The sequence below is a fragment of the Zeus faber genome, assembly GCF_960531495.2.
Source record: "Zeus faber genome assembly, chromosome: 13".
In the NCBI taxonomy this organism is placed as follows: domain Eukaryota; kingdom Metazoa; phylum Chordata; class Actinopteri; order Zeiformes; family Zeidae; genus Zeus; species Zeus faber.
Window position 1 is genome coordinate 18,876,271 of NC_137198.1, and position 14,886 is coordinate 18,891,156.

The 14,886-nt window shown below is 43.6% G+C and overlaps 1 protein-coding gene across 1 annotated transcript in view; it reads left to right on the forward strand.

Annotated features, from left to right (window-relative positions):
- The window catches only part of tiam2a (TIAM Rac1 associated GEF 2a), a 79,922-nt gene that overhangs the window by 14,564 nt on the left and 50,472 nt on the right, over positions 1-14,886 (forward strand). The window contains exons 2-3 of the mRNA XM_080013058.1: positions 11,872-11,969; positions 12,575-13,744. Coding sequence (XP_079869184.1) covers positions 12,581-13,744 — 1,164 coding nt within the window. The 5' untranslated portion in view covers positions 11,872-11,969; positions 12,575-12,580. The remainder of the gene's footprint in view (positions 1-11,871; positions 11,970-12,574; positions 13,745-14,886) is intronic.

Genomic DNA, 14,886 nt, shown 5'->3' on the forward strand with positions numbered 1-14,886 from the left:
CCTCGTTGTGTAGAGGGGTAATGGTTGAATTACTATAACATTGTAACCGGCCTTTCCCCTGGCTCTTAGTGCTCCATGCACACGTCAATGTGATCCATCAACCTACACATACTAAAAGCTTGTATAGTTTTAGGGCTAGAGTTGGAGAGCAGGGGGCAGAATCCAGACGTCTTGTTTGGTGTTATGCTTTCAAGGAGGGTGCTCCCTCAGTGAGGAGGGCAACAAGGGCATCCTTCTCTAAGGCCTCTGAGTTCCTCAAGAATGCAGATGGGATAATGTCTCTGGCAGTGATGGATGGGACCTGTATTGATGGGGGCAGCACATACCATACACATATATGCACAGCATCTGGATGCTGACAATTTGCCCCTCCCCTGCTGCAGTATGTGCCAGCAGATTTAGGTTGGCAAGACTAATACAGGGTAATACAGGTTTTAATGCGCTTTTTTTTTATTGTGAAGTTTGCTGTGTGTGTGTGTGTGTGTGTTTCTTGCTTAAGCTTTGTGTGTCTGTCAGTCTAGTGCAGACTTGTAGAGGCGGTTTTGGTTTGTGCACGTTTGTGTATTGATTACTTTGTACATGGGGGTATCCATCTCCTTACCAAATCCCCAGGACATCATTGTTTCCCTGAATCCTCCAGTGATTCCCATTGACCTCCAGCCACCAGCTCTGTGCGAGCAGCATTGTGGCGCGCTGGTCAGTGCTCTCTGATGGATCACCTTGGGGCGCCCAGATGGAGGCTGCTCGTCCGTAGCAGTACACTACACAGAGCGTATTGCTATGGTAATGAGTGAACGGGTCTGAGGCTGACGGCATTAATCACTAGAGATCACACTGCTGAGTGGGTTGACAGATTGTCCTGCTGCACACAAAGGACAGCCACAGTCGATTTCACCGGAGACAATACAGTATGCCGAAAGGCTTAGTGCAGGTGAATTATGAAGAGATATCACACACTTGAGCAAGTCTAGCAAGCCTTTCAATGAATTGTGAAGGTTTGGCTCGAATGACACAATTTGTCTGATTCATGACTTTTCTGAAATCGATTTTTCTTTCCCAGTCTCAGTTATCTGTTGGCTCATCTGTCCTTCTAGTTCTTCCCTTCCTGTGTTGAGGAGGAAATTGTCATGTTGTATAGCAATGTCCCATCTTCCTGGGCTGCTCTTGGTCTGAACTAATTTTCCATGAGCCTTGTGTTGGGGCGGGGAGGGGTTGTCTCTGGCCCCCTCTCGCTGTGAGCACTGAGGATGCTCTGGCTGGGGTTTTTCCTGTGAGAACACACAGGGATTCCCCCTACTTTTACTACACCTTTGTGTCTGTGTGTGTTTGAGAGTGAAAGATGCAGTGAAATTACACACACACACACACACACACACACACACACACACACACACACACACACACACACACACAGTCTCTTTGATTCTCCGAGACAGTTGTCCCAAGTGAGTTGGTCTGTCTTTTGTAATGATGGCGCTCCTTGTCATGTAAATGTTGATCTACCTTTGTCATGCAGTGGAAAAGCTTTCAGTTCAAATGAAGAACTGTACCAGTGTTGGGGTATATAAGATCAGGGCCCCTCACAGAGGTGCCTTCACAGAGAAAATAAACAAAGAAAAAAAGAGATGAGTCTCAGATCTGCTGAAATGCATGTTACTGACCAATAGGTATCATCATTCTGATGATATGTTTCTTGCATATTTGTGTAAAATGTTCCCTCATTGTTAATACTTAGAAACACTACTGAAAGGTGTGACACAAATACCTATGTTTATCAACACAGGATAAGATGTAAATTCCTTGTGCAAGCACACAATGATCATAAATCCAAACCGTACACACACAACTATTTACACATTTTTCACACATACCTTAGTCGGTATGGTAGTAAGCAAAAAAAATTGAAAAAAAAAAAGCATTTGATGCAGTGTATTGACATTTATAGCTGTAACAACGATTCTTTCTCTTTGTTTTTAGACACACACACACACACACACACACACACACACACACACACACACACACACACACACACACACCACTCTGTGCCATACACATGTTACTATCTCATTTGTAAATGCCATAGCTGTACTGTATGAAAATGTCATAAAACATAGTCTTGAGGTTTGAATTTTATTTGTACAAAATATGATGTACGAAAAGATTGAGTGCCAAAACTTGAGCAAAGAGCTTCCACAAACATATTGTTCTGCTCACAGACCCGGTATGTATATGCATTCAGATTCAATTTTCGAAGCCTGATTGATGTTGGGTAGGGCAGATGCAGCTGGGTCGAGGTGTGTGTGTGTGTGTGTGTGTGTGTGTGGGTGTGGGTGTGTGTGTGTGTGTGTGTGTGTGTAAACAGCTGGGGGAACACAGGTGCAGATTGGCATTCCTTTAGCTTTTCTCATAATTATACAGCTTAATGGGCAAAAAGAGGTCACTTTCAAGGTGGGATCGGTAAAACACACTTGCATACACACTCTTGTCCACTCAGTACAAATTTGAACTAGATCCAGTTCTATCTGATTGATACCCCCCTACACACACACACACACACCTAGCTTAATTGGACTGAGTTTTCAGCGCAGTCAGCATGCTCTTGTGTGCAGACAAGCAGGCACACTTTTATTCTCGTTTTTCTACTACATGAACAGACACGCAAGCACACCCAATATACACACACACACACACTCTCTCTCTCTGACGGAAGAAGAGGAGATAGATGCTGACATCTGCTTGAGGATGTTCAGAGACAGTGCCTTCTCTAAACAAGGCAGGAGAAGATGTTTACCACCTGTTTCTGTCTTCAGACCTGACTACACCCTTCTCCTGTCAGCAGGGGGCTAAACAGTGGTGATGTCCTCTAGTGCTGTGGTTCTCAAACTTTTTTTTTTTTAGTAGTGTACCCGCTCTAAGATATTTTTTTCGGTTGAGTACTTCCTTCACTGCCTTTGGGAGGGAAAAAAAAAGAAAACATCATGTACTGTATGTGTGTCACATGTTTTTTTTATTGATTGATGATTATATATAACCAATACTTTTTCACACCTTTTGAAAAATGTTCGCAGTCCCCCATGGGGTATAAGTACCCCCAGTTGAGAAACGCTGCTGTAGTCCACAATACGCAAACATATTCCAGGAACTCCAGGAGACGCACACTCAAAAACATATATATATATATATACATACAAAAACCACCCCCTAAACGGCATCATAGATTCAATAGAAATTGCATGCACTTCCACACTCACACTCACACTCACACACACACACACACACACACACACAAACACTTTTTTTCCCCGCTGGTGTGTCTGTGTTTGTTGACAGATACTGGTTCTGGGCTGTCTGTCAGACCAGGGCCTTAATAAGTAGAAACTGACTAGAACTGACAGGAGAAGCTTGAAGAAAATGGCGATTTCACTTGTATGAGAGATAGAGTGGAGGAAGAGGGGATTGAGGGGCTTTGTCGGAGGACGAGGCAGAGCGGCATTGTAAGGTCCTCAGAGTAGCACCCTGAATAAGGGCATGTTTTAAATCTGTTGTATTTTCTGATTTGTCTTATATATGAAGTATTTGCTATTTTTGCACGTTGTGTAAAATGTTAGGGTCTCTTAGTGGTGGAAGCAGTATTCGTTATTTGGCAGATTATTCATTATCCATGGAATTCCAGTTTAAAGCCCCTTTCAAACATGCTCTGAAAGGCGTAAATCTACCAGCAATGTTCCTTATTGGTGTCATGTAGAAATGGGAGCCGGTCTCGATGTTCGGTAAAAGATTTTCCATAAATTTACCCATTCTCGAGGTAGTATAATTTCTTCTGGCAAACTGCCAGAATTGCTGTGAATGGTAAGTGTAGGAATGGAAGCAGTACAATTTCCATAAAGTAGGGGTGGAGCCAAATCCAAATGAAGCACAAATAGTGGGTTTTTACAAATATTTATTTTGTACAAATAAAGATAAAAAAAAAGATTTGTTTTTGGGGGGGGACCTATCAGACCCGTGGAGCTCAGCAGCAAAGACGAGGAAGCTGAAACACATCCAATTCTTTTTCTTCCTAAAAATGCCACTCAGACCCCAGACGTGTCAATTACAGTTAGGGGTGCAGTGCGACCATGCGGGGACATCGTGCACAAGCTCTTCGTTTGCCTAACGGCTGCACTGCAGCGTGGAGCCGGGGAGGGAGAAGCAGACAAGGAGAAGTAGAACCGGTGGAGAGCGTTCCTTCTCCGGAGGCAGAGATTGTAAGACAGATTGAAAATGATCACACTGATGCAATAACTTCGGGTTTAGGGTTATTGTGTCCGGGGCGGGTGCTCTGTCCCCTCTCAGTCAGCGGATGGAAGAGTCCCTTGGGACGGGGAGATGGAGAGGCGAAGCCCGGTCTCAAAAACTATTCTGTTGCTAGTCTCGCGTGATATTAGAGACACCTTGGGTGATCATGACGTAATGTATCCGGAATAGTCATCTAAGTGGGAACAGACTCCATACGGAACTTTTCCGTTAAGGAGGCTATGTGGGAATGACTACCTACTGCCTTTGCCAGATATTTTTTATCCCGAAATTATCCCGATTTCCCTGTGGGAAAGGGGCTTTAGAGTAGTGGTCTGAAAAAAATCAAAGGATCTCTATTGCTAAAGAGTTCAGAGTAAGTTAAGGAGGTGGTTGGAGGTGCAGAGCTGTCCTTCAAACGAGAGACTTGACCTTTCACCCTGTTTTGGAGTGTCTGCCAAGGATTCTATCAGATGTGTCTTTGCCCCGTCTATTCATCCTTATTGCAGTTCTTATTTCTAATTCCTCGCTTGATGTCGGTGATCCATGCTTCTGGGTGTTGCAGCTCACCCATCTGCACTAAAATGAGCAATTAAGCTCAATTTATTACTACCTTGCAGAAGTCCCGTTTCCAGAAACCCTTCGTCCCGCTGTGCATCAGCTACAGGAGTGGATATATCATGCCGTTTATGAGGGAGATAGAAGGCACGAGCAGGCTGAATGAGGACTTGCATCTCTCGCATTATTTTGCTCCTTCATTCTCTCCTTGCCCTCCCCTCTCTCTCTGGCTCGGTTGCTGTTACTCCACCCCTTGGTTCTCTATCCAGTGGGGATCCATATGTGTTTTTCAGGAAAGGCAGGTTTCCTGTGTTAATCAGGGGAGATTGGATTGTATATAGTTGGTGTCCATCTCTATTCAATGCTATTTTTTTGTCATTTACATTGACACTCCAAATGGCAACTTATTTTATCCGTAAATGCAGTGCATTGATTTTCATTTGATGCCTTGGTTATTTAAAAACGTGATGGACATGTGGAATACTAAATGCTGCAGCTCCTCTCTCTCCTCCGCTGCACTTAGGGAAGTAGGCCTTGGATTTAGACCTCATGAGTGCTTTCAGTCACCTGCACAACACCAAACTTGACTTATTGTGAGCACTTTCATGAAAAAAAACAAAAACATTTCAGGAGAGAGAGAAAAATCATTACAGCCCATTGCACTCTGTTGTCTAGTGCAGTGTTTTCCAAATGGGGCTATGTAGGGGGTAATCCAAAAAAAAAGTTTAAAAAAAGAATGGTGTTTTTATATATATATATATATATATATATATATATATACACTGTTTATGTAAAATGTAAAAAAAAACACATACGACAGTACATAAGTTCATAATTATAATTTATATAATATATTTATAATAAATACATAATTTATGTTCATTTTCTTTGTTCTCCCAATGCCAGTGAAGGGGGTACTCAGCTGAAAAAAAGCTCTTAGAGGGGTACACTACGAAAAATAAGTTTGAGAATCACTGATCGAGTGCCATTATCCCTTAAGTGTCATTGATCAAGGTCCGTGAAGGTTCCTATCGTGAGGATACGTTGGTGGATACAAAGACTGGAGCGAAGGGTGAATCTCTTGCGCACAATGGGATTTGATTTGACCCTGGAGAGCTTGTTAAGGGCCCTAATGGGTCTTGATTATGGGTCATTTTATTTGGAAGAGTGCAATCCGATTTTGCACCTGCTCGGTATGAATATGCATCACTGGGCTCCTTCTTGGTCCCACACTCTCATTCTCCAGTTTGTTAGCTGCTTTGTGCATCTGTCACTCCAAGCCTGTTGTTGACTCACCCTTTAGTAGCCTTCATCCAAAGTGGGAAAAGGGCCTTTTTAAGTAGGTGTCCAGAATCAGGCAAGGAGACAATTGAGGTGTTAACAATATCTTTGGATGTGGGAACTCTGCTCATGTTGTAGCCCTCTCTGTGGCACTAACATCTCAATGCTGCCAGTGGTTGCAAGAATCTTCAACAGTTGTTGTCACACGGCATGGTGTGGACATGAATTTAAGTAGTCATGAAGCCAGTTACTTCTGTCCTAAAAAAGTTGAGTAAATGCTTTAATTGCCAATCAATCAATGCCTAAAATTGACTATTTGATTGTCAGCACCAAATGACTATTTTATTTTGTTTGAAATAAACAACCGACTCCTGACGTTAAAGGACTGGCAGGCCTTATCCAGTTGATCTTGTAGTCGTGGCGTGGGCTTTTCTGAATGGGTCCTCTTTGAACGTGTGACCACAGCTATGTAAGTCATGGGCAAATGAAGGCATGTGTGTTTGTGAAGGCCGGACGCGGTCACTTTGGCTCCACTGGGATAGAACCTAGGTTAGACAGGACATACTGGAGCACACTGCAGAAATGTTAATTCCGAAGAATGTCCCGACGCATTTGGTCGTGCTTTGATTAGCTTCATGAAATGAAACCGTTTTGGCTCCCTGTCTCCCTGAAAAACCCTCTAGCCAGATTCCTCTCTTTCTGTCAAGACTGAGCTCTGTTTTCTTGTTTCATAATGTCCCTTCCCACTCGACTGTACTCTTTCTTTCGCTGGACATGCACGCGCGCGCGCACACACACACACACACACACACACACACACACACACACACACACACACACACACACACACACACACACTCCCCATTAACTGGCTGCCTCCACAGCCCCCTCTTGGGGTCATTATGGTATTTAGGGTCAGACAAGAGCTCCAGTCATTGTGGCTATGCCTCCCAGGGCTGCAGCCAGCTCCTTGCCTCAAACAGCCATGGAAAAACTGCCTTGGCGCTAACCAGCTTTGCACCCTCAGCCTGGCCAATGGAAAAGCGGGCTATAAGGGAAAAAAACAACGTTGGCTGTTTGGTAGTGGAGTATTTTGCAAGAAACTCTTAAATGGAAGAGGTGCTATAACACATCTTCACTTTCACTTCTGAGAGACCTCTTCTGAGTGTGTGTGTGCGTTTGTGTGTGCGTTTGTGTGTGTGTGTGTGTGTGTGTGGGGGGGGGGGTTGCTTTTTCAGTCACTCTCCTACTTTTCCTCTGGGCGCTTCGTTGCCCAGGGATACCCTGGAAGGATTGTGATTTGCTGTTCTGGGGGAGGGAGTTTCCACGTGTGTCAGGGTGCGTCTGGCTGTGTGAGTCAGTGTGTGTGTGTGTGTGTGTGTGTGTGTGTGTGTGTGTGTGTGTGTGTGTGTGTGTGTGTGTGTGTGTGTGTGTGTGTGTGTGTGTGTGTGTGTGTGTGTGTGCGCTGCTGTAGGACTGAGCCTTCACGGACAGAATCCACTTTGAGATCAGAGAGCACTAGCTCGATTTTCCTCGCCAGCTCTTCAAAGAGCTTTTAGATTAAAGCCTGGGCCAAAAAGGTAAGAGATGTTTTGGTGTCTGCGTTTTATCTTCCAATCCCTTTGTTTCTTTTATTTACTGAATTAACAGGGAGTCTGTCTGGGGCATAAAAAGTTAATTTGTATTGTCTTTTGTCTAGATGCACAGATGTAGGCTAAAGTCTCTGCCTTTATTTGTGTGAAAGTAAGGCAGATTAGCGTTGTCCAGAGTGCAAAAGATGCAGAGTGCAGGTCTATATCTTTTTATACTTGTTTATGTTCAAAAGTCTTCAATCTTCCTGCTCATATGAATCCTACAGTATGTACACAGCCCACAGTAGAAGGCAAGTAATTTGAGAAAGTGACTATATATATATTTATATATATATATATATATATTTTTTTTTTTACTTGGAATTAGAATTTTAGTGTATCCTACATTTTATGTCCAAGTTGCATTTGCTTTCTGGTTCACTTGGGTAGTTTAGTTCACTTTCACACAGGCTTTTCTTTACTATGTGCTTATATCAAATTCGAGAGTGTGATAAGAGCGTGGTTATGTTTGATAACCACTACCTAGGCCATAATTTGTGTTCCATGAGGAATTTGGCAGAAACACTTTTTGTGCATGTTAAGTGGGGTCACATTTTATGAGAAAGTGTTTGGAAATGTTTTGACTGTCCTGGCATCACTGTGATGCTGACTGCATATCTATATAAATCATTCAAAAGGCGCCATGTAATTTCTGGTCGGGAGCCAGAGCGAGATCTTCTAAATGTATAATGAAAAAGTCCAAAGGACACTAACAAGCACTTTGATGGATGTCCACCGTCTTTGGCTATAATGTAAAATCCACCACATTGTAATATGGGCTTGCGGGGAGTGATTCATAGATAGAAGTCTCTCCTCATAAGCAAATAGCCGCAGGATACTCAAAGTCCAGCTCGTATGACAGAAATTCCCTGGAGAAGCCCCGATCATAGGCTCCACTAACACTATTTGCACTGTTTCTCCTCCTCTTGTTGTTGCTGTCGCTCTCATATAGTAAAGGGGAGCCATGCGGTTCATTTGCGTGGCTTTGAATTTAAGCTACGTCTAAAAGAGTGCAGGATTACGTGCACTACCCCTTTCAGATCACAGTCCCAATGCCACAGGGAAATTATGAGTGAGGAACCCATTGCGCTGTGATTGTGCTTGTGCTTGTGCTTGTGCTTGCGCTTGCAGCCACTTAAAACAAATGGCCTATCCCAGAGGACAGAAAAACTGATGAGAATGCAATAAAGCTCTTTTCACACTTAGAATGTGTAGGACATCAGATTTCAGATTTACTGACAGTTATTGCCACCGTTCGTACCATTGTTGTCGCTGATTGATTTTGTCATAACTATATCAATATTGTTACATAGGGCCATATTTACAGGGAAATGGGAGTCAGTTTCCCCTGAACTCATTGGCCACTAAAACAGCAGTGCATACACTTCTTTATCTCTGAGGAAATGCCACAGAGGGTTAAAAGCTGCCCGAGCTTGTGATTTCACGCTGAGTCTTGACACTGCAACTCTCTGTAGAATAGCCATGTGTTTCACACTGCTGTGTCAATAGTTGGTTTCACTGCTTTTGTTTCTCAAGTTTACCTTCAAGGCTAAGGGACCAGAAAATCATTAGCCTTGTTCTCCAGCCAGTGCGTGAGAATTGGTTCCCGTTTCTAGTGAGAGAGTTAGGCGAAATGGCTTGTGACATGTTAATGTGTGGTCCCTTTTCTCTCTCAATTCACCTTGGGCTCCCGACTTAAGACACAGACAGACACGTATACACAAAAACCCTCACATGGCCAGACTAAACATGGAACTTATGTAGGAGTCATCCTGGGCGAGTGTGGGAGTGAATGCCAGGTCATGGGGTGTGCAGGGGAGTGGTGGGGTGGCAATGGTCCCTTGCCCCTTGAGCAGAGCGCCCACAAGGAAGCCTTTTGAGTAAAACAGAAGACTGAAGGGGAAGAGGGAGGCAGTCTAGAGTCAGCACTGTGATTGTTGGCAGCTAAAAGGAAACCCTTCGTTGTTGTTGTTGTCCACGAACGCGACTACAATACTCCAGTTCAACCAGAACCAGAAGCCAAACGTGTGTACGTGTTTGTGTGTGTGTATGTCGGCACGCCTTCAGCCTTTCATACCAGAGGTCTTTCCTTCGCCTGAATAAACTTTGTAAGAAAGGAGTTGTTGTGCTGAAAGAAAGTGGTGATTGTAACAAGTTTGACAACTAGCTCTATGCAGACTCCTCCAGCCTTGACTGCAGCTGCTCTCTTCCTGTCAACTTTAAAAAAGTTTTGTTTAGTTTCTGTTCATTCATTGGAAAGACTTCAGAGTCTTTGCCCTTGGAATTTTCGATTCCATGATGCTAGACAATTGGCAAAATATTCCTCTGTTTGCAATGCTCTTCAGCTTTCCACCAATGTGGGCAGTCAGATGGTCACATGGTGAACATCAAGTTGAAGGCTGAATAGGAAATCTTGTCATCTGAGAGATCATTCATTTTTTCCACAGCTTCCTGAAGGTCAATGAGGGCAACTTGGGCACTTAACATGGGGTGTGGGCACTTAACGAGTGTGGTTGACTATGCACCCAAGGGTCCAAGAGATGGATGGATCCCAGCGTCTTTAGCCAAACGGCTGGTGAAGAGCCCAAAAGAAAACCTGACCTTATAACGTTTCGTTCTGTTTGAAGAGTAAGGTGCACATGGCATAAAGGTGGCCTCTCACCATACGTAGTCACACTGCATTCTTCCATCCATCTCTCTTACACAATACTTTGGTAAGCCGTGTTATTTTGATCCTCTGACCAGCTTAAGTGTACTAGTTCAAGTTTGTTCCCAGACCTTGAAACTGCATTGAAACTGATAGTTTTGTGCATGGTAATGCTTTCAGTCATTAGCTATTTTTTCATGCTTAATTTAACACAGATGAGTGGGAGATATACACTTTGATTTAATCAGTATTTCCATTGATAGCTTTCATATTTGTTGTTTTTCATGATACCGCACATCACTTTTGAACTCTGTTTTAGGACTCTGGGGTCATGTGGCATAACTCTCAAACCCTACCTGCCCCGTCCACCCTACCCATTTTTCCCAGAGCCCAGTGTGCACACCGTACACAGTAGTCCATTTGCTCAGTGAACTAGCACTCTTTAATACCACCTCACAAGGCAAGGTGCATCTAAGCAGGAGAGATAAACTCTGTTAATGCTGTAGATCACTTAATCCCCAAGGTTAGAGCTCTTGGCAGTGGGTTGCTTACACTGTAACCTCACATACTGTACATTTGTTGAGAGGCACCGCAGAGTAAGCTCAGTTTGAAAGCCTTCCTGGAGCATGAGCTACATGCATGTAAGCGGGTTATATTACACACACAGCAGAGTCATGCTGTATCCGAGACGCCTGTCAATGTGGCAAAGAAAGCTCTCCAGCTGTTTTTGGGGTTTGGAACCCTTCCCCCCCTGCTGACAAATTCGTTGTGGAGGGGTGGGGGTTGGAAGAGTGGGAGTGTTAACTTTTAAAAATAAACAGCGGCATAAACTGTAGCAGGCTTTCAAAAACGTTCCCAACCCCGTCAAAGACGACGTCATCGAGCAGAGCGCATTTGGAAAAATGCAAGTAATGTTTAGTTTGGTGGGCAGTACCAGGAGGGCTGGACTTAGGAGAGGTGGAGTAACTTTCCTCAGGAGTCACAGAGCTGGGTTGGCACTCTGACACTGTACGGTTTCTATAGACCTTGGTTGAATGGACATATGGGGATACTGCTAAGAATTTCATGTTGGTTGGAATCAACAACATTGTTCACTAGAGCTGAGAAGCAACTTTTTATTTTTGTCAGTAAGTTTATTTTATGGTTTGTTTTCTGCATCTACTATCTCTTAACTACCCCCCAGAATTGTATTACTTCAAGAATAGGCATTTAAAAAAAGAAGAAAAAAAAAATGTGCATGACAAACTAGTATTGGAAAATGTTTTTCTTTTCTTTCTGATCTGCTTTTGTGTATCTGAACAGAGTGTGACCTCAGTGCCTACATGTTAAATATTGTTGTCCCTTGTGGCTGTGGATTAGGATGACTCTAATTGGCACACCTGTTATCAAACATAAAGCATGTACATGGAGGGCTGTGTAACCATGACAAGATAGGAGTCTAAGCCAGCTGCTTTCTGTGTTTTTTTCTCTCTCTCTCAGATGAGCTTGACACCGAAGGGAAGGGTGCGCTTTGAGACACGCGGCACAGATAATCATGAACGCGTGAATTCTACGCTCTGACAAATGACTGTAAAGAGGTGAGTCTGAACAACCGACCAAACTCTTATCTAAAATATTTTAGAAAAGTGTTGGATCCGTTAAAATTTATGCAGAGGGAAAAACACTTAATTTCTTGCAGTTGAAAGCATTCGCTATTAACATGGGCTGTTGTGTAATCATGGTAGAAGAGGAGACACCACTGTGCAGTCTTTTAGTGTGCAAGAATCATGCCAGTACATTTATGTGAACATGATGGTACCCTGAACCAACATTGCAATGTCTATCTGGGCATTTCTCTTCATCACTAATTCAAGTCTGGGTCAAGTGCTTTTGCTTTGTTCTGTCACACATTATAGTAGCAGGAGCCTATTTTTCAAACTTACATCTCCTGTTTGACACTGGGCAGAAGTGTTGTAATATGTATGTCTATCAAAATAAAATGTGGGACAATAATGTTTGAGTGGATCATAACACTGTATTGTTCCAACAGCCATCAGCAACTTTTATCACTGGAAATATATTTATTTGTACACTGCATCTTGAATAATTGGCTTGCCATAAATTAACCATTATTATAATGCTGTTAAGTGTATGATATGATGATGTAGGATGATTTTGCGTTTTACTTTTTTTTATCTTTTAGGTAGCAATGGGGAATTCAGATAGCCAATACAGTATCCAGGGACCCAAGAGCACCAGCTTGATCTTCCCTGGCAAACAAAAGCCATACTCACTAAAGTTGCGCTCCACCAAAGAAGATGTTCTGTCACCACACACGTGGTGGAAAAATGCCCCTGAAGGATCAGGGTACAAAGCCAGGTCTGTGGGCCGTGGCTGTCTGTCTCCTCCAAAAAGCCGCCAGCCTTACTCCACCCGACACTATGACTATGTCTCTAAGGGAGCCAGGGGTAGTCCAAAGGAACGTCACTGGTGTGGATCGCCTGGACTAGGTCTGTCAGGGAGGCATGTTACTGATGACTATGAAGACAATCCATATGGGGCTGAGCTCAACGGACGCCCCCTGAATGGACACAGTGATGGGCACAAAGGTTTGGAGGAACAGAGCAGTCCACGGGTGGTGATCAAGAAGGATGGAAGCCTCAGGGTAGAATTCACCAACACCTCTGGCAGTGCCCTAATAGTTGATGAGGCCTCCGGTCCTGTACAACTCCTCAAGTTCTCGCCCAACCTGGACTCCGCCTCTACCCCCAGTCCGGCATGCTCTGGTGGTAGACGGCCTGAGGTCCACTGCAGTGGTCCTCCCCCAGCTTCTACCTCCTCCACAGCCAGGACCAGCAAAGGAAGCTCACTGAGCTCCGAAGGCTCGTGGTATGACTCTCCCTGGGGGCAAGGCGCAGAACTCTGTGAACAGGAGCACCCTTGTTCTGCTGGAAGGACGCTGGTGCCCTCCCCTGGGCAACAGCTTGTTTCCTTAAGCAAACAGTCTCCTCCAGTGTCCATCACAGACCTCTACAGAGACCAAACAATGGCCGCCACCTTCCCCACAGCTAAGGACCTGTCGTCACAATTTCAGGAGGCCCATCTTGGCCAGAGACCACACCGTGCTTCTTTTGCATCTGTTTTGGATGTTCCTGCAGAGGAAGAGTGCCTTGAGGCTCGGCAGTACTCCTCATACACCCTGCCCTGCCGCAGGCCAAAAGCCCACACACTGAGTGAGGACTTGGACCAGTGCCCAGACCAGTACCAGGTTGGGCCAGAGTTTGGCTTTCAGAAGAAAGACTCCATCAAGAATCGCATCAGACGTCTCAGCGACTGGACAGGTAGCATCAGTCGAAAGAAGAGAAAATCTCAGGTTAGTGAGACTAAAACATTTATATTTTTATTAATTTTTTCGAAAATTGTTATTATTCTGTACTGTTTGAAGTTTTTTTTATTTGTCCTTCAGTTATTTTGCTTGCTCCTAGAATATTGTTCTAACATTGGCAGCCTAACAATGACCACATCCTTCTGTGTGTCACAGGGTTCTTGCAGAGAGTGTTTCCCATACATTAATTTATTTGTGGAGACCAACCACAATATCAACATTGACCGCCACATATTGATTTTACATTTTTTTTTTTTTACTATTTAAAATGCGTGAAATTGTATTTCATTGTAGGGCTACGCACAGCGCATTGATTCACTTAGCCCCTCCTCTCTCTCTTCACCATCCCTTCTGTTTATTCTCTATATCTACCGGACGGAATTGCAATGCAGATTGCGGTGGCTCATTTACAGTAGGTGCCATGCCAGAGCTGCTGAAATATCCAGTGTCCAGTGCTCCGAAACTGCCACACGCGCCGTAACTAAAAATAATCATTTGGAGCGCGCATCTTGAAATCCTCTGTTTTTTTTTTTTGTTTTTTCCCCCCCTAATCTTCTGTATTATTCACTAAACACAAGCAATACATCATTCTATAGCAGTGGTACTCAACCTTTCCCAGCTCAGGAGCCACATTAACAAAAAATATTTTCGCAAGAGCCAAATTTCCCAAAGGTCCTTCCATCAAACCATTATGCATTTAAAAATAAGGCTACAAGTATTATGTTATAGAGAAATGAAAAGCGTCATATATGCAATAATTGCAATTTGTTATTATTACCATTACCCTATTATTATTACCATGTTTTTATTACAATTGCAACCACAAATCTATTATTTATTATTATACACAAATTATGTACAAATGTAGACGGGACACAGAAAACCGGAAGTTATGGATAGAAAGCGGCAAGCCGACTCTACTGCGCATGTCTGCTGTGGCTTGGGTTTTTGCACTGATGCTGCGTTCTCTGGAGTATCGTACTTAAATTAAGTTAAATGGCTTAAATAAAAACCGTGGATTGATATTAAAGTTGTTTTTTCTATTTATTAATTGCATGGAGTGTGGAAGCCGATGGAGGATTTGGACAGGGTGGTCTCGCAGGGCACTGTTGGTCTTGTTAAAGTTGCAG